This window comes from Gigantopelta aegis, chromosome 15 (genome assembly GCF_016097555.1).
Source record: "Gigantopelta aegis isolate Gae_Host chromosome 15, Gae_host_genome, whole genome shotgun sequence".
Taxonomy (NCBI): Eukaryota; Metazoa; Mollusca; class Gastropoda; order Neomphalida; family Peltospiridae; genus Gigantopelta; species Gigantopelta aegis.
The window spans coordinates 31905991-31926414 of NC_054713.1; the positions used below are offsets into that span (position 1 = coordinate 31905991).

General features: G+C 38.8%; 1 protein-coding gene, 1 long non-coding RNA gene and 1 other non-coding gene across 8 annotated transcripts; 2 read left to right on the top strand and 1 right to left on the bottom strand.

Moving 5' to 3' along the window:
- Positions 1-1786: 1786 nt before the first annotated feature.
- On the bottom strand, positions 1787-1949 carry LOC121390790. The gene has a single exon (XR_005960263.1). It is a non-coding gene; the product is annotated as a U1 spliceosomal RNA (small nuclear RNA).
- Positions 1950-2948: 999 nt separating this feature from the next.
- Positions 2949-6109, top strand: LOC121390074. 2 transcript variants are annotated; one of them, XR_005960157.1, is made up of 3 exons: positions 2949-3079; positions 4785-4921; positions 5917-6109. It is a non-coding gene; the product is annotated as an uncharacterized LOC121390074 (long non-coding RNA). The 2 variants fall into 2 exon arrangements; XR_005960158.1 differs by having other exon boundaries at positions 4785-4910.
- A 3979-nt stretch (positions 6110-10088) lies between these two features.
- On the top strand, positions 10089-20191 carry LOC121390545. 5 transcript variants are annotated; one of them, XM_041522383.1, is made up of 6 exons: positions 10089-10397; positions 10968-11116; positions 13151-13347; positions 15662-16434; positions 16678-16776; positions 16876-20191. In XM_041522383.1, the coding sequence occupies exons 1-6, from the start codon at positions 10247-10249 to the stop codon at positions 17505-17507; spliced, it is 2001 nt and encodes a 666-aa protein (XP_041378317.1). In that variant the 5' UTR covers positions 10089-10246; the 3' UTR covers positions 17508-20191. The 5 variants fall into 5 exon arrangements, with proteins under 5 accessions (XP_041378317.1, XP_041378314.1, XP_041378316.1 ...); XM_041522380.1 differs by having other exon boundaries at positions 15662-16776; XM_041522382.1 differs by having other exon boundaries at positions 16678-20191.
- Positions 20192-20424: the final 233 nt, after the last annotated feature.

The window sequence follows — 20424 nt, forward strand, 5'->3', positions numbered from 1 at the left end:
CTCAAGGTACCGGCCTCGGTGGCGTCGTGGTTAGGCCATCGGTCTGCAGGCTGGTAAATACTGGGTTCGGATCCCAGTCGAGGCATGGGATTTTTAATCCAGATACCGACTCCAAACCCTGAGTTAAGTCTCCGCAAGGCTCAATGGGTAGGTGTAAACCACTTGCACAGACCAGTGATCCATAACTGGTTCAACAAAGGCCATGGTTTGTGCTATCCTGCCTGTGGGAAAAGCAAATAAAAGATCCCTTGCTGCTAATCGGAAAGAGTAGCCCATGTAGTGGCGACAGCGGTTTTCCTCTCAAAATCTATGTGGTCCTTAACCATATGTCTGACGCCATATAACCGTAAATAAAATGTGTTGAGTGCGTCGTTAAATAAAACATTTCTTTCTTTCTTTTGCTATCTCAAGGCTGACTTGACAAACGAAAAACCGAAGCCTGCACTTAGACTGAGCTCAATGGACACACATACACACACACACACACACACACACACACACACACACACACACGAGAAAGAGAAATGGAGAGTTGAAGAGAGAGAGAGAGAGAGAGAGAGAGAGAGAGAGAGAGAGAGAGAGAGAGAGAGAGAGAGAGAGAGAGAGAGAGAGAGAGAGAGAGAGAGAGAGAGGAGAGAGGTGAGAGACAGAGACAGAGGCAGAAAAAGAGAGACAGACATACAGAGAGGACTAAGCTGCAATCTCGCCCCTTCCTCTACCTAACACCATCGTTTACCACGGACACAACTATCAATGGTGTTTTTCCTTTATAATCTGCCTCAGCTGGTGTACTTTAGGGAGGACCAATCAATTTTAAGGGAGGGGCATACGCAATATCTACAGTACAACAAGTTATAAAGAGGCCAATCGATTTCCCCCTGGGCTAGATATGTCCCTGAATATTAATAAGATAAATAGATTATAATTATCTTACTCGTGCTAATATTAGAGATTTCGTTGACACGTCATCCTTTACGACCACATCGTCCACCACGTCTACCTCGTCCACCTCGTCCTCAACGTCCCCATGCGTCGGTCACTCCCAACACAACAAGAGAACCTGCAAGACAAGTGATTTATTTATTTATTTTATTATTATTATTTTTTTTATTGTCCCAGAAATGTCAGACCAGTATGGCTAGAATTTCAACACAAATAATAAACACATACCGGGAGAATGGATCGCCCTGTCTACGGCCAAACACAAGTGATTTAATGAATGTTATCACTCTCAAGACCGATGCAACAAATGTAAACCTGCACAAGAGAAAACTCCGTGGATATATTTATAGACAGCTTTGGTGGTGGTGGTGGTGGGGGGGGGGGGGGGGGGGGGGGCGGGACGTGGCCCTTTGGGCTATTTCTCGTCACAGCCAGTGCACCACGACTGGTATATCAAAGGCCGTCGTATGTGCTATCATGTCTGTGGGATGGTGCATATAAAAGATCCCTTGCTGCTAATCGGAAAACAGCTTGTTCTGAATGTGGACGTAAAACCCTATGACATGACATAATCGGAAAGAGTAGCCCATGAAGTGGCGACAGCAGGTTTCCTCTCTCAATATCTGTGTGGTCCTTAACCATATGTCTGACGCCATATAACCGTAATTAAAATGTGTTGAGTGCGTCGTTAAATAAAACATTTCTTTCTCTTGCTTTGATGGCATGCAGTTACGAATCTTATTTGAACTATTTCAATCTTTGACTTTCGGGGAGGCAGACTAAAACAAAACATCTATAAACAACAATTAAATATGTTTATGAAAACTATTTTTACTTTTGATTTCGGGGGTTAGCGCGAACGCAGATCCCCACACTAAAACATTTCGTACTCGAGTATCCCACATTTGGGGCGATCGCAGGGGTCAGCCCAACAGAAGTGCAATGGTTAGGCCTCGCCCTGGGAGGACCACCTAGCGGATCATGGTGAAATTACGAATCACCGGTGAAACAGTGATGATATCAGGTATTCGCCACTAATGAGCATGTCCGGCTCTACCGGTGGCACCCGTCATGAGAACACCCTTCATTTGTTGAGTCCGTTTGGAGGCTATTGTCATTCTGAATCTATGCACGGTTCGGTGTATGAAACCAAGTTTATAAATTTAATAGTTTCTCTTATTTCCAACTCTGGTGGGTATATTAATGGAAGGTAATACGTTGTTTTGCTATTATTGAATGATATAAGCCCGTTAATATAGCGGTGAGTTAAATTAATGTTTTTAGCCAAATTGGTGCATATAAAAGATCCCTTGCTACTAAGGGAAAATATAGCAGGTTTCCTCTCTAAGACTATATGTCAAAATTACCAAATGTTTGACATTCAATAGCCGATGATTAATAAATCAATGTGCTCTAGTAGTGTCGTTAAACAAAACAAACAAACAAACACCTATCAAAACTCTAGTTATGACTGAAGGCATGCGTATCAAGATTTCTGTTACTGTTTTATGAAAACATTTACAATAATATACCGACACGTACATATTACAAGTGACGTAAACAAAACTGCCAGATTCATTGTTCAGGTTTTCAGTCAGATTCGGCTGTAATTCCTGTCTGTTAGTCTGTACGTCCGGACTGGTTGGGCTTGCTGCAATAAGATGCTGTAACTCTCTCGTCCGAATTTGGACTGCAGTTTGAAGATCGGACCACAACCGTTGTCTTTTATCCAGATAATTCCGGACAATACGTCATGGTAGTGTGAATATGATACATAATTGTATGGTTATTTCCTTTTATGATCACAGTGGATATAAGAAGAATAAAAAATGTATCGTCAGCGCGACTGCGGTTTAATGGGATTTTTGGGGGAAATGCATGTGGTGATCTCAGTTGGAAATGGTGATTTTTACCACAAGATTATGTCGTAACTTCCGAAATTAGTTTTATAAAAAGACAACGGCTGTAATGACAATTTCAAACTGCAGTCCACATTTGGTGAGGGAGTTACAGCTCATCTTATTGCAGCAAACCCAACCAGTCCGGACGTACAGACTAACAGACAGGAGTTACAGCCGAATCTGACTGCAAGTTTGAACAATGAATCTAGCAGTTTTGTTTTCTTCACTTGTAATATGTACGTATATTGTGACATTTAATACATTAGGTTATATTTCATTTTCAACTTATTTTTTGTGCTTATATCCAGTTACGGTTCAAGCACACTGTCTTGGGCTCACACCTCAGCTATCTGGGCTGTCTGTCCAGGACAGTGGGTTAGTTAGATGTTAGTGAGAGAGAATAGGTTGTAGTGGGATCCGGGACCGGGCTGTGAACCCTGTACCTACCAGCCTTATGTCTGATGACTTAACCACGACACCACCGAGGCCAGTATTAGGTTATAACCTAGTAGAACGGAGGTACACATTGTTCCATTGGTCCTGGGTCACGTCTACTGGGGGTTTATTTATCATTCCCTTTATTCTCAACCCCCCGTCTACAAGCGTGTATCCAAACCCGATAACGTATTTCCATTATTGGCTGTAGCAAAGTTAAAGTTTGTTTTAGACACCACTAGAGAACATTGTCAAACATTTGGTAATTTTGACACATAGTCTTAGAGAGGAAACCCGCTACATTTTTCCATTTGTAGCAACAGACATATCACATACCACGGTCTTTGATATACCAGTCGTGATGCATTGGCTGGAACGAGAAAGAGCCCAATGGGCCCACCGGCGGGGATTGATCCCAAACCGACCGTGCATCAAGCGAGCGCTTTATCGCTGGGATACGTCCCGCCACCTGGCTGTAACAGGTTTAGACTTTGCATATTCAAGATTGAACAACTTATTTAAGGCTAAATTTGAATAATAATGCCGTGTGTTTATCATTTTAATTATTTCATTTGACAGGCTTATGAACTGTTGTCATAACTAAAATGGTTACAGAAAAAGTGGTTACAGACAAATATGCTACATGACATGAAATATTTGCTTCTCAATGTTTCATTTGATAATAGGGAAATATAAACACTATCTCCACCCAAGTTTCATGTTATCAGCATGATGATGATGATGATGATGATGATGATATGATGATAAAGAAGGTTTTTTTTTATGATATGACCACGATGAACCATAATGGTTTTATGAAAATATAATGGAAACTCATTACTAAACTGCATTTATGTTTCTTGTAATTGTTTTCGATAATAAATCATGCAAAACGTTCTTTTCTATGCATATAAATACGATTTAAATTTTTATGACTAATCTGGTTAAATCAAAACAGGAATTTGGCTAAAAACATTAATTTAACTCACCGCTATACTGACGGGCTTATATCATTCAATAATAGCAAAACAGCGTATTACCTTCCATTGATTTACCCACCAGAGTTGGAAATAAGAGAAACTATTAAATTTATAAACTTGGTTTCATACTCCGAACCGTGCATAGATTCAGAACGACAATAGCCTCCACACGGACTCAACAAATGAAGGGTGTTCTCATGACGGGTGCCACCGGTAGGGCAGGATATGCTCATTAGTGGTGAACACCTGATATCATCACTGTTTCACCGCTGATTCGTAATTGCATGCCATCAAAGCTGTCTATAAATATATCCACGGATTTCTCTTGTGCAGGTTTAAATTTGTTGCATCGGTCTTGAGAGCGGAAACAATCACTAATTCACTTGTGTTTGGCTGTAGACAGGGCGATCCATTCTCCCCATATGTGTTTATTATTTGTGTTGAAATTCTAGCCATACTGGTCTGACATTTCTGGGACAATAAATAAAAAAACCAACAAAAAAACCCCATATCACTTGTCTTGCAGGTTCTCTTGTTGTGTTGGGAGTGACCGACGCCTGGGGACGTCGAGGACGAGGTGGACGTGGTGGACGTGGTAGACGATGTGGTCGTAAAGGATGACGTGTCAACGAAATCTCAAATATTAGCACGAGTAACATAAATGTAATATATTTATCTTATTAATATTCAGGGCCATATATATCCAGGGGGAAACGATTGGCCTCTTTATAATTTGTTGCACTGTAGCTATTGTGTGTGCTTTAATTAAGTGTGCCCCTCCTTCAAATTTGAATGGTCCTCCCAAAGGTACATAAGCTGAGGTAGTTGATAAGGGAAAAACACCATTGATAAACGATGGTAAACGATGGTGTAAAATAGAGGAAGGGGCGACATTGCAGCTTACACCTCTATGTCTGTCTCTCCATCTGTCTGTCTGTCTGTCTGCCCCCCCCCTCTCTCCTCTCTCTCTCTCTCTCTCTCTCTCTCTCTCTCTCTCTCTCTCTCATATGTGTGTGTGTGTCCATTGAGCTCTATCTAAGTGTAGGCTTAGGTTTGTCAAGTCAGTCTTGGGATAGCAGTCTTCTTTCAAGCGGCGTTATCTAAACGTAGTGTCCTTGATAGTAACTGTCATCCTGTAGAGGAAGCAACTGACAGTGATTTGTAGAAGCCATCACAACCTTGCCAAGATTCTCTTTCCACCGCCTTGTGCACATATACGATTATGATTACCATCTCGGTTTTGTCGTTCAGGTTATTAGTCAGGTCAATAGAATTACACATTTGACCTTCCATATGAATGAAACCAAGAAGCAAATGGTGATTTCACTGTTTTTAATGAGTTCCTTGACCCCTAAAGATGGGTGTAGACGCCATAATTATCATTCTAGGGTGAATAGTAAGGGAGTTATAACTATTTTAAGGTATTGGCGGCCATCTTGGACGCCATCTTGGAGTTGACAACTTTCAGGTTTGTCTGATTTTGGTAGATTTTTTATTATGATGTTTTCTACATCCAATACTATCAGAAACAGTTGAAAAACCTTTTGTAGCAATTTTTTTTTTTTTTTTTTTTTTTTTGGGGGGGGGGGGTAGGGTGGTAATTTTTCATATATTTACCAGACTATATAGCATGTGACAATATGTCTTTAATATTTCAGATTTCAACCTGGCTGTGGAGTTTTGAAGAGATCATGGTGATCTACGACATCATATCTCATGTACAATCGCATGCGTGGATTATTCCATGTGTTTGATAAACATAAGTGTAATAAACTGAATACATCAATATAAGTTGTTATCTTGTGTTTAACTCCTTTCAAACAATGACGAGACATTTGTCAGAGAAATGGTATAAAAATGCAAATGAAAAAGCATAGCTCTCTAATAATAATATAGCAAAAGTCTTCTCTTGCTCAAGTCTAATGAAACAAACTGATTAATTTTAAGTATCTACTAATATAAAACATAACGGCAATTTACAAAAGACGATGACGTATCCTGGCGAAAAGTCTAGCCCGAGTCTTCAAGCCTGACACGACTTGACAGGAGTGATCGTCAGCACTGTAGATTCTGTTCAGTATACATCAAACGATTAGAGACAAGCGATTGGTGGCATATTTGTTGTCTGATTAGCGATTCAAGACACGACACTAACCGTTACCTTTAATCGCCTAATTTGAATTGGCCTTAAACTTCTTCTTCTTGTTGTTTTTTTTAAAGTAGCAGATCTTAGTTTCAACCTTTGAAAATGGACACTAGGTTTGATTAATCTACAAACCAGTAACACATATGGATCAAGTTAAAACAGAGTGAAACAAGAGTCGGTGACTTTGAAATGGGGAAATATTCTTTAAAATAGATTAGAGCTCAACTTCATAACCGTTACTTCTCGGACGTACGTGCGCTTTTATAAATATGAAATACGTGTATGCATTATGTGGTATTGGAAACTGAAACAAGCAACCCGTGACTTGTCTTCGATATAATATATAGTACTAGTCTGAGGGGGGAGGTTGTCTTCGAGATATAATATATAGTACTAGTCTTTGGGGGGGGGGGAGATTGTCTTCGAAATGTAATATATAGTACTAGTATTTGAGGGGGGAGATTGTCTTTGAGATATAATAAATAATACTAGTATTTGAGGGGGAGGTTGTCTTAGAGATACTAGTATATAGTACTAGTCTTTGAGGGGGAAGTGGTATCAGTGCATAGTATTCATCCCCGGAAACAAAAGTAAAAGTAAAGTTTGTTTTATTTAACGACGCCACTAGAGCACATTGATTTTTTATCTTATCATCGGCTATTGGACGTCAAACATATGGTCATTCTGACACTGTTTTTTTTTTAGAGGAAAACCCGCTGTCGCCACATAGGCTACTCTTTTACAACAGGCAGCAAGGGATCTTTTATTTGGGCTTCCCACAGGAAGGATAGCACAAACCATGACCTTTGTTGAACCAGTTATGGATCACTGGTCGGTGCAAGTGGTTTACACCTACCCATTGAGCCTTGCGGAGCACTCACTCAGGGTTTGGAGTCGGTATCTGGATTAAAAATCCCATGCCTCGACTGGGATCCGAACCCAGTTCCTACCAGCCTGTAGACCGATGGCCTAACCACGACGCCACCCGAGGCCGGTATCCCAGGAAACAAAGTCATCAACATCTACTTTTCTTTCCTCAAAAAATGTATTCATGTTAAGCCATTTGTATTATTGTTCTGTCTACTGAATGGTTGCTTGTCTGGGGTCTCACAGGACCATTGGTAATTAATGTCAATATTACTTTTGGTGTTGGCACTGCGAGTAAAATGTTCGTGTAAGTCAGGGGAAGAAGACTAACTTGCCTTTATGTGATTGTCACCTCTAAGACAATCTTTTCTTCATCAGATTTGGACTTGTTATTTGTGGAATGCAGAAAGGTAAATAAAAGGAAAGACAGACAGGGGTGTGTGTGTGTGTGGGGGGGGGGGGGTAAGGGCATATGATGTGCCATTCTCATAACTTCAAAGTGTTAAATAATCCCTTTAACAAGTTAACATGATCTCCTCAAAATATGATCATACGAAATGGGCAGTATGGTGGAGATCAAGAAAATCAACAAATTACAGCTGGGAATTTAAGGCCACACTACACTGGGATAGGAATGCCTGTGTCATTATATGAAAGTTTGTGTCTTGGGTTACCATGATACCTGATACTGTTTAATATTTCGATCAAGAATCATATTCACTAATGGTAGCAATGTGCAGGGGATGATATTTTTTGTTCCTCACTTCAAAAACATGAACTGTTAAAACAAAATAAAAAATAGGCGCTACATGTTGTCAGATTGTTAGGCTACAAAATTGGTTTTCCTGTATGATAGACATGTTCCATGTATGTGGCATAGTCTTTACTATAATTCGCCCACATTTTTTTTGAAGGGGTGGGGTGAAGTAGATGTCAGAACACGTTTATTAATGTTTTCACCATTATAGTGCGTTCTTGTATCGCGGTCATTGCCTCATATACTGTCTTCCAGAAAGGGTTCTGATATTTGTAGAGTGGAGGAGACCCTGTGTGAGTGGTCCCTATCCATTATGTACCAAACACTTTGTTCATTCGACTACTTATGACTCACCGTTCGGCAAAAATCTATTTTGGAAAATTCAGCCTCAAAATTATTTTTTTCACTTATTCACCAAATATTTGGGCCAAGGACTAAAATAAATGTGGCTATAATTCGCCCACGCAGTGCGAAGATACGATACATACATTTGCCTTTAGATGTACACATTCTATTTGAAGGGGTGGGGTGAAGTAGATGTCAGAACTCGTATATCAATCCTTTCACCACTATAGTGCGTTCTTGTATGTCAGTCATTGCCTCATATACTGACTTCCAGAAAGAGTTCTGATATTTATAGAGTGGAGGAGACCCTGTGTGAGTGGTCCCTATCCATAGTGTACCAAAAACTTAGTTTTTTCGACTACTTATGACTCACCGTTCGGCAAAAATCTATTTTGGAAAATTCAGCCTCAAAATTATTTTTTTCACTTATTCACCAAATATTTGGGCCAAGGACTAAAATAAATGTGCCTATAATTCGCCCACGCAGTGCGTACATACGATACATACATTTGCCTTTAGATGTTTTCTGGAGCTCTCCTGAAAAAATTCAGCTTTCTACTAATTGTTTCCGGGTGCTTGTTATATTTTGGCTAATGCTCCTGGCCTGTTAGTTTCTTTTCTTTTTTTTCTCATATGTATATACAGTAACGCCAATGACATAAAACTCCAGGGAGAAACTTATATCGCCCACCATCTTCCAGGGGCGTAGGCTAGGAGGTTTCAGCAAATTGTCCGCTTTCAGAACTAAAACATACAGTTTTATACATGGAGTTTGTGGTGGTGCAAACACAAAATAGAAAAAGGTCCACTTGGTTCATAATCGAACCCCCCCCCCCCCCCACCCCCGGTCCAGATCAAGCTACGCCCCTGTCTTTTGAATACGGAAAATATTTACAAGATTCTAGTAAGTCAGCCATCAGTACGTAATACATTAAAGGTATTCAGTGTTATGTCTTCTGTTATATATTTTAACAGTGCATGTTATGTATAGTGTTACGCTAGGGACAGGTAACACCAATGGCATTTTATACTAATCTCGAATAAAATCTCTATCAATGCTGATTACCAGAGAGAAAAAAATGCTATGACAGAATGATAGTATTAATAAGGTATCGTTAAAGACAACAAATTTAGTTTTCTATATATAAATAAAAACGAAATTGTGCAGGGACATAAAAGTGACATTTTCTGTAGAATGAACCATATATATATATATATATATATATATATATATATATATATATATATATATATATATATACACACACACACACACACACACACACACACACACACATATCGCAATACGTGTGTGTGTGTGTGTGTGTGTGTGTGGGGGGGGGGGGGTAATATTAAATAAAATTTTATTGACTCGAATGTTTGAATTTTAAAAATAAATTAAGCATTACGTCGTTTTTCCAATTGAAATGGGTTAAAATAGTCTGCCACCACTGTTGCACCGATCGTTAGTGGTCTATTGAATATTTTAGGTGTGTGCTTTATTTTTTACTCTTAAAAACGCAGTTCAGAGAAACATTTCGTCCCCATTCTAAATTCCTTCTCAATTCAAAAGGTGTAGGCCGCTCGGTTATCTTTTTTCTAATAACTCCGGAACATTTCGGACGCGATTTTCAAGTCGGAAATTGTCGAAACGGTAATTATGAAGCATAACGTCCGTCCATTGTTAAAGAAATGACGTGACGCTTATTATGATGTCATTTATTTATTTATTGCGCAACAACGGAGTATGATTTGCTTGTTCAAAAATGTTAATTATAATTTTTAAAAGTCGGGACTGTCTATGAAATTTATCTTTGAAGGAAAATAAACATAAGCATTTAGTTTTCTTGAGCTGTTTCTCTGTTTGTTAAAAATGGAGAGACAAGGCCTTTCGTTTGATTTCCAGTCGGTGGTTTTCGGTCTACACAAACTGATAAAAATCATGAACTATTTAACTAGTTTTTCCGAGACAGATGTAAACCTTGCGGTCAAACAGAAAACGGATACTCAAGCCATGTTAAAAGGTAATTATTATTGAAAAAAAAAAAAAAAAAAAAAAAAAAAAAAAAAAAAAAAAACCCACCCAAAAATTAAAAATTAAGTAAATAAATAACAGTTGGTCCCCAACCCCACCCCACACTCCCGACCCCATAAATGCTATACAAAAACACACACACGATTAAATTGTTTACTAATTCATTCATTCCTTGACGCCGTTCTCGTGTTTCTTACGGTTTATTACAGATATGGGGTGTGACCGTACGTAGCCCAGTGGTACAGCGTTCGCTTGATGCGTGGCCGGTCCAGGATCGATCCCCGTCGGTGGACCCATTGGGCTATTTCTCGTTCCAGCCAGTGCTCCACAACTGGTGTAACAAAGGCCGTGGTATGTACTATCCTGTCTGTGGGATGGTGCATATAAAAGATACCTTGCTGCTAATCGAAAAAGAGTAGCCCATGAAGTGGCGACAGCGGGTTTCCTCTCTCAATATCTGTGTGGTCCTTAACCATATGTCTGACGCCATATAACCGTAAATAAAATGTGTTGAGTGCGTCGTTAAATAAAACATTTCCTTTCCTTTCCTTTATTACAGATATATCACTTGATGCCAGGCAGCTGAAAGATACACTTTGTTACTACCAGCAAGAAGTTTGCATTCCGAGCCTGAATACCAAACAAAACAAAATGGAAGAATACATGGCATCCTTTGAGACCCCGACAGTGATAGAAACGGATTCTAAGGTGTGTAAATTTATAATTCTTTTTCTTCTTTCTTCTCCTTCTTTCTACCTTTTTATTTTTCTTCGCATTGATCATGTCAGTAGTCCTACATTGATTTTGATCAAATCTTCCAGTAATTGAATATTTTAGTTTTTGGGGATATTTTCGTTTGTGTTTACAAATAACTGAAAATTCGCGCTCTCTCCTGTGTAGGTTTAGATTACATTTGTGAAACTAATCTTGGGATTGGCAGTTCTCCTACAGACAAAGTGGGAAGGATGTTCTGTTTTCGGGAGGCACTAGCGAGGTGTTTTTAGTACCGTAATGTTATTATAGTCCTGTTCAATTGTTTAAGTGGTTTGTTTTTGCAAATGTCACTTTTAATTCCTATTCAATCCTTGCTTTCTTTACATTTGCATGAAAACGAACCCAAACCCCCGACAGGTTTTATATACAATTCATCATCTAAACTGCACGAAGTTGACTTATTTCCATTTTACAACCCAACCAGTGACCCACAACTGGTATATGAAAGTCTGTGGTATGTACAGTCCTGTCTGTGGAAAAGTGCTTATAAAAGATCCCTTGCTGCTAATGGAAAAATGTTGCAGATTTTCTCCAAGACTATATGGGAGGGCGGACACAGCCCAGTGGCAATGTGCTGTCGGTCTGGGATCGCCCCCCCCCACCCCCGCCGGTGGACCCATTAGGCTATTTCCCGTTCCAGCCAGTGTCCCACGACTGGTATATCAGATACCGTGGTGTGTGCTATACTTTATGTTGCATATTAAAGATCCCTTACTACTAATAGAAAAATGTATCGTATTTCCTCTCTTAAAAATACGTAAAAATTACCAAATGTTTGACATCCAATAGCCAATGATTAATATATCAAACTACTTGCATTTGTTTGATACCCAATAATATGCTCACGGCAGCCGATCGCCCATGGGCTAATGGAAATATCAGCTGGCGAAAAAAATATTTCCTGTATCGCCAAACTGGCGAAAATGAAATCTGACATCTGGTAATAAAGATACTCAAGTCAGTGTTTCTACAAACCCAACCGATGTGACCTTTTTGTCTGATCACTTTTTTCACAATTTTATTTTTCACGCATATCGTAACACGGTCAAGTTTACAATGAGTTCAGGGCCCCGTTCCACGAATCGATCTTAGCACTAAGATCACCTCAGTGCATAAGTTAGCTATGCACTTAAGGTGATCTTAGGACTATGATCGCTTTGTGGAACGGGGCCCCGGTCTGACGGACTGCAGCCACACGTTCGCATTGTTCGCTGTCACTGTACATAGTCTTAACATCTTATTAATTAAAGACCTTTTTTTATGGGCTTTTACACAATTTTCAGAAACATTTCTCGAGGAGAGGTGTGCCACGATAATCGAGTTTCATTTTCATTAAGTCAGTGTACATTCAATTTATCACCGAAGATGTAACGTGTTTCGTGCTAGGATCTCATTAAACATTCATTTCATTCATTCTCCATTATGGTGGAGCGGGTTTGAAACTAAGGTTTGCTTTCTCGTTAGCGGTGTTGTCTGTCCTTAACTATATGTCAGACACCTGACCGTAATAACCGTAATTAAAATGTCATTAAATAAAACATTCATTCATTCATTCGTGTTGCAATAGCTGGTTTCCTGTATACGTCTCTCGACCAAGTATGGAAATAATAGCTAAATATTAATTAGACACCAAAATAAATGTAGTTTAAACGTGTCGAGGCATTGGTGTAGCCGGAATTTTATACGGGGAATACTCAGGTTGTCGATGAGTTGTGTTATGGGGAGACAGAGAAATATAAAAAGTGGTTGGGGGGAAAAAAAGAGAAGAAAAACGTTGTGAGTTGGAGTGTGTGCCTGCATCCCCTACCCTGAATACACTGAGGTGTCATTTAAAAAAAAAAAAAAAAAAAAATCATTATGTATTTAATGTAACCATTATGTGTAGGCCACCTTATAATGTCAAATGTATGTCATTATGTATAATTCATATATAAAATAAATGATTTTGAACTTTAAACCTTCACTCAGCCAACCACAACAAAGAAAAAGCCGAAGCGAACAACCAAGACATCTGGGATCAAGCCTCGCATAACGACGCTGAGTGAAATGGCCAAAGATATTGGGCGGCAGGAAGAAGAATCCCGCCATATGGGGAATCTGGTCTCCCTGGCTGCTATTTTCGAGGATCTTACCCACTCTGTGGCCTTAGCGTCCGCCATGGACAGGTTGGTCTTCTGTCTGTCTGTCTTTTTCTTACTGGCGGCGGGATCTAGAGCGCTTACCTGAGGTGTTTTCGTCACAGGATCGAACCTCCACGATGGACCCTTTTTTGTGACTTGGTACCCTCACTCCACCCCGTCTCAACCAGTGCCCCACAACTGGTATGTCAAAGGCCATGGAATGTACTGTCCTGTATGGGAAAGTTCACATATAAAAGATCTCTTGCTGCTAATGGGAAAATGTAATGGGTTTCCTGTGAAATTAGCAAATGTTTGATAACCTTGGGTCAATGTGCTCTAGTGGTATCATTAAACAAATCAAACTTTAAAATTATTTTTGTTCCCCCTCCATCTGTCTTTTTTCTTTTACTTTGCATCGCTCTCGGTCTCCGACGCCATATAACCGTAAATGAAAAATGTGTTGAGTGCGTCGTTAAATAAAACATTTCCTTCGCTCTGTCTGTCTCTTAATATGTGTCTCTGTGTCTATTCCTGTTTGCCACCGGTGTCTGTCTCTCCTTTTCTGTCTCTCCCTCCTACACCTCCACCTCTCTCTGTCTCTATTCTCTCTCTAATAATCAACACTAGTCATATTAAAACAATTTCTACAAACATGGAGAATTGTAAGCAACATTCTTGTGACCTGTTGGAGTGAAAAAAATATCAATATTCATTCAAATTATTATTTAGATCGCCTTTTAAATGGAAATGGCCTGGCCCCTCTACTTTCAAAGTTGTTTCCATTTAGTACTAAAATCACAAGTAACTTTATAAGGCAATGGGTCATTTAAATACTACAGAGGTCAGCCAACTTGTAATCATTGAAGAAAGCTTTCAGTATTTTATATTATTCTTTGAAAAAAAAAGAACTATTTTTTAAATTGGACGACAGGGTAGAAAATTAACATTTTAACGACCAAGTGTTGGTTTTCTAACAGGCCCTTTAATGATTTTAGCAGGCCTGACCAAAATGTAACAGGCCCAGATATCAAAATAGCAACATATTTTTACATGCCCATGTTTGTATATAGAGTATACAGACCTGCAAACAATCTTAAGCATTATGTCTCATTTAATAGTTTTTAAATAAATAAAATAGGTAACAACTCAAGATCGTGGCTAATGTTTATTTTAAAAAAGCCAGTCTGTAAGAAAGAAAGAATTAGATCCAAGTTTTGTTTCTATGCATAATACCCGGGTTAGAGCACGATCCGAGTGCCACAATCAACAGTATGCAATAACTGACCAGACGACCCAGTAGGCTATTCGGCCACTTTCTAATTAACCAATACCGTTAACACACCAAACTTCAAAACAGATTTGGATAGTGCCTCGTCATTTTTCATGTTGTTTTGTTGTTGTTGTTGTTTTTAAACACAAGGAACTTCCTAGTGTCCCACAACCCTGTAGAATGTATGACGTCAAAAATCCCTGATTTGATACCTCATTTGTCTATCTGTGACCTCTACATCCACAGATATATATTTCAGTTTCGCTGGTGGCCATATTTGATTTTGGACGCCATCTTCAAAATGACTGACATATGCAAGGTGCCTTGCCAGTAATCAGTTTCACTGACCTTAAAAACTTCTGATTTGATGCCTCATTTGTTAATATGTGATGTCTACAGTCCGAGATATACGATATTTTAGTTTTGCTGGTGGATTTTTGGATTTTGGCCGCCTTCTTGGAAAATCGGAAATGATCAAGATGGCTCCTAGGCTAAAATCAATTGATAGGTCCAAATGAAGCTCCATACCAAATTTAGCACTTTTGTACACCAAGTAACATCATGTCTAACAATTGTTGCCAAGCCACCTGACTGCCAGGATGACAGATGAATTCTTGGAATGAAAGATCATGGAAGGCGCAAGACACTAAGGGGTCCGGGGGCATGCCCCCAGGACATTTTTAAATCTAGAGACTCTGAAATACCATTTGGCAGCCATTTCAGGGAGGTCACATACTTACAACGTCAATATCAATAACTAGTAATTTTTGTTTTGGGGAATACGAATCATTGCCGTCTAGTGGAGATTATAATTCTGAAAAGGAATGCCATGGATATAAACTCTTACTTTTAATGTGACCCAACACATTTCGGTAACTGATGTTACATGGTAATTGCCATTACGCGGAACTGACGTTACAAATTTCAGACATTTTCAAAAATAAATAAAAAAATAAGAGGAGTTTTAGAACTTTAGCTGAAATATACATTTTATAACCTAGGAGGGGGGGGGGGGGGGGGGAAGAGGACAAAGTAGTCTGTTTCAGGCTAATGTCTTTTTAAAAATGATATTTCTCTTTTCACCTGTAGGAGATTCAACAGATATAGTCCAGCACCCCATGAGATTGATTCGGACGGTTGTAGATGTACCACACACAGCGAGTCAAATGGTATTGGACCCATTAACCATGTTGAGTCAGGTGATATGAGACCTTCCAACCAGAGTGAGACGGAATCCATCCACCATGTTCAGTCAGATGGTATTGGACCCACCCAGAATATTGAGTTAAATGATGCTGGACCCACCCAGAATATTGAGTTAAATGATGCTGGATCCACCCAGAATATTGAGTTAAATGATGCTGGATCCACCCAGAATATTGAGTTAAATGATGCTGGACCCATCCACCATTCTGAGTCAGGTGGTATTTTACCACCCTCAGATATTCAGTCAGATGGTGTTAGACCCACCCAGAACATTGAGTTAAATGATATTGGACCCATCCACCATGTTGAGCCAGGTGGTATTTTGCCACCCTCAGATATTCAGTCAGATAGCACTCTAAGATATTTAAAGTCGCAACTTTTGCGATGGTTTAAACTATTCCTACCCACCCAGAATATTGAGTTGAATGATACTGGACCCATCCACCATGTTGAGTCAGGTGGTAGTTTATCACCCTCAGATACTCAGTCAGATGGTGTCAGACCCACCAAGAATATTAAGTCAAAGGGCACTGGACCCAACCACCATGTTAAGTCAGGTGGTAGTTTATCACCCTCAGATACTCAGTCAGATGGTGTCAGACCCACCAAGAATATTAAGTCAAAGGGCACTGGACCCAACCACCATGTTAAGTCAGGTGGTAGTTTATCACCCTCAGATACTCAGTCAGATGGTGTTAGACCCACCCAGAACATTGAGTTAAATGATATTGGACCCATCCACCATGTGGAGCCAGGTGGTATTTTGCCACCCTCAGATATTCAGTCAGATAGCACTCTAAGATATTTAAAGTCGCAACTTTTGCGATGGTTTAAACTATTCCTACCCACCCAGAATATTGAGTTGAATGATACTGGACCCATCCACCATGTTGAGTCAGGTGGTAGTTTATCACCCTCAGATACTCAGTCAGATGGTGTCAGACCCACCAAGAATATTAAGTCAAAGGGCACTGGACCCAACCACCATGTTAAGTCAGGTGGTAGTTTATCACCCTCAGATACTCAGTCAGATGGTGTCAGACCCACCAAGAATATTAAGTCAAAGGGCACTGGACCCAACCACCATGTTAAGTCAGGTGGTGTTACTGTTAGACCCACCCAGAATACTGAGTCAAAGGGTATTATACCCATCCACCATGTTCAGTCAGATGGTATTAGACCCACCAAGAACACCGAGTCAAATGGTGCTGGACCCATCCACCATGTTAAGTCAGGTGGTGTCACTGTTAGACCCACCCAGAATATTAAGTCGAATAAACCCATCCAACATGTTCAGTCAGGTGGTGTTACAGTTAGACCCACCCAGAATACTGAGTCAAATGGTAAACCCATCCAACATGTTCAGTCATGTTGTACATGTACAAGTACAAGGCCCACCTACTTTAGCTTCCTCCAACTGGCTAATCTGTACCATTTCGGAACTGGCCATAATTCGGTGTTGGGGCAAACCACTGTGCCCAACAATGACAGTTCACCAACCACTAGATATTCACAGATAAAGAAATACATGAACAGCACTCTAAGATGTTTAAAGTCGCAACTTTTGCGATGTTTTAAACTATTCCTACTCATAGTATTAATCATTGTGATAGTACTGGCAATATTTTACCAATATTGCTATTATTCAAACAAGGACCGTTGTTTATGTGTACAACGTTTGCTGTCACAATTTGTTGATATTAATTGCTGTCCCGAAATGTTCTTATAAACATGTCTGAGTGCTTGCCTGAGGTGCTTGGGTCAGAGGACTAAACTTTCTCGGTGGACACATTGTAGTTTCCTCGTCCCAGCTAGTTTTCCACGTCTGGTATTTTAAAGAACACAGTATGTACTGTCCTGTATGTAGGTGTCGTTAATCAAAACAAACCTTTACTGAAATACTGTATATTAAAAACCTAGATTGTCAGCATGATGGGAAAAAAGGTTGAAAGGTGAAAAGAAACCCTGGCTTTAAGTAACGAAATGACTGTTTTACTGACATTCTGGAGCCAGTTGTTCAAATGTTAGTTATCTGAACTAATGGTTAGCAAACATTTTCAAAACCATAAAATAATAATTCAAACCATTATGTGGAAACTTGATATAGAACAACCAAAGACAAACATGCATATAATCAAATCTAAAGTTTAATTTTGTATTTGTGCAAACATAATTAAAAGTAATAATATTAAACTAACCCAGGGTTAATTTAACTAAGTTTTGAACAACTGGGGCCAGGACAGTGACAGTGTATTGGAAACCAAAGCATTAGTAACCACATAACAGATAACCACAAAACATACTAAAAGTCATGGTTTCAGCAATATACATGTACTATTAATACACAACACATTTTTTTTGCGTGTGGAATATACCATTACCCAATTTTAGATAGATCTGTGTTATTTGGAACAAAGATGGATTCTTCTAATACAAAACTTCTTTTGACATCAGGTGACTTAGTATGTACTTTTTCTAAATAATACAATGTTGGTTCGCTGATAAAGTAATGCCCATATGTATTGTAAGACTTTGTTATATACGTTTTTGTATCTAAATGTAATAATGCGACTTTTGATAAATTCATTTTGTATATTTGATGTTCTATACTTCTAAAATGTTTTTACCATTTAACGATTCTTTATAAGTTTCATGTTGTGTACTGCTGATAACTGGTCTTGTAACACATTCATCCTTATTAATGGTATTACCATCACTAACTAATGTTGACTACATTTTAGGTCTAAGCCCAACATATTCTACTTCATGTACTGGAATACCACCACACTCATCTTTAAATTTACCAACAACTTTTTTTGTTTCCTTAAATCATGTAAATCTTTATTCTGCTTCATATCATCATACACATTGTTTGTTCTTTTATCGAACAACAGTTCACTCGTATCAAATTTGTCAAATACAGGTCAACTAATTAACTTTTAAAACTTTCTTTTTCTCGGAATGTCTAACCAATTTTACATCAACCCTTTTATGTAAATTTTCCATCGTCTTACCAAATACAGAATTAGTCATTAGTTTGAATAAGTTCTGCTCAAACACATTCTTTGTTTGCATTCTTAATCTTGTATTCATCATAATATAATCTTGCATCATTTCAACTTATTTTCCTGCTTATATTGAAAACCTCAACTCTGGTAATTACGTGACAGTGGTACTAAAAGGTTTGTTTTGTTTAACGACACTGCTAGACCATAATTAATAATACTTAAAATCTAGGCCTACTATGGGTGTGACATAAAAAAGTATGTTTTTCATTTTAACACAGAAACGGAGGACTATCCTCAGTTATGTTTTGTAAAGTACTAAAAACACCAACAGGATCTCCATTAATAGCAATAATACACCAATTTATTAAAGCTGTAATTTGTATTTTGCATTAGGAAAGGATGTATTGTGAAACTGAAGCTTTGTGGCTGGCATATATATATGCAGCGGGTCTGTATTGTGGAAAGCAATGTTTTAAGCTGGGGGTAGCGTCATTCTACCTCGGAAAACATTGGGAAAGAAAATGTATGCAGTTGGCGGCGTGGGGACGGGCGTGGGGTGGGGTGGAGGATCGACACTCTAACTTAGCCCAGCACACTTAATGTACAATGTAACCCAATGTGCTGAACGTTGTAAGAGATCATACAAATAGTAACAGCAATAGTGACTGCAACTAAAAAAACCTCAATCCATAGTGTCAGAAGTTGACCATGTTCCTGGCAGTCTATACTGACATTCATTCACACAATACAACTATTTACGAACTATGGGCATTACTAGACAATTCCATATGTTTCCGTCTGTTCTTCAGTGTATGGATGCACAGTACATGAATGCCTTCTTTATTAAGATATCTAAATATAATTGTCTCATGCTGTTGCTGGAACTTGGAAACTGTGGCACCAAATTGCCCGCACCTTGCAGACTTGCCACGCTATCAGCTATGTATCTGTTTATGTATGTATGTGTGATATATTACATTAGTATCATCTATCTAGTATTTGTGTAAATATTGTAAGGCGATGAATCAGGGCACCCCAAACCCTGACACCGTCATGAATGTCTGGGGCAACAAAATAAATTTTTTTTTATTTAAATACATGTATACTGAACTTCATTGGAAATGCATCAGCCAGATTTGGAGATGTAAATAGGATATGATATGAGAAGAAATAACAATGCATTTAAATGATTTTGTGTAACTGGTAGACAATAACAAATTTTAAAAATTGCATAAATTGGTTAGGGATATTGTATTTTATAGCAACCTCACATATGGATAGCAATAACAACTGAAAATACGGTGGTGCATTTTCAATATCAGAGTTCAGTATACATTTTTTGTAAATATGTTCTTTGTTATATTTTTGTTCCTTAGATAATAAATTTTGTGTTATTTAAATACAATCTTTGTTGTCGAGATATTTATTTTAGAACTTGGCAAACCACACTAACTTGAAATATGGACCCAAAAACAACACTTAATTGGTCAGGTCCATGAGAGGATCATTTATACCTGAAGGCACATGCAATTTTGTTGTGTAACAAAGTACAATGTACAAAGGAAGATTTCAGCCACTGGGAGAAGAGTAGGGTCACATTTATATCTTTATTTGCTTTATGATGGGGTGGGGGTGGGG

Excerpts from the sequence above, each read along its gene's own strand:
- LOC121390545 (XM_041522379.1), top strand. The coding sequence starts at position 10,247 with ATGGAGAGACAAGGCCTTTCGTTTGATTTCCAGTCGGTGGTTTTCGGT. Across the intron at positions 10,398-10,967 it reads TACTCAAGCCATGTTAAAAG|ATATATCACTTGATGCCAGG; the intron begins GTAATTATTATT and ends CCTTTATTACAG. Across the intron at positions 13,348-15,661 it reads TTAGCGTCCGCCATGGACAG|GAGATTCAACAGATATAGTC; the intron begins GTTGGTCTTCTG and ends TTTCACCTGTAG.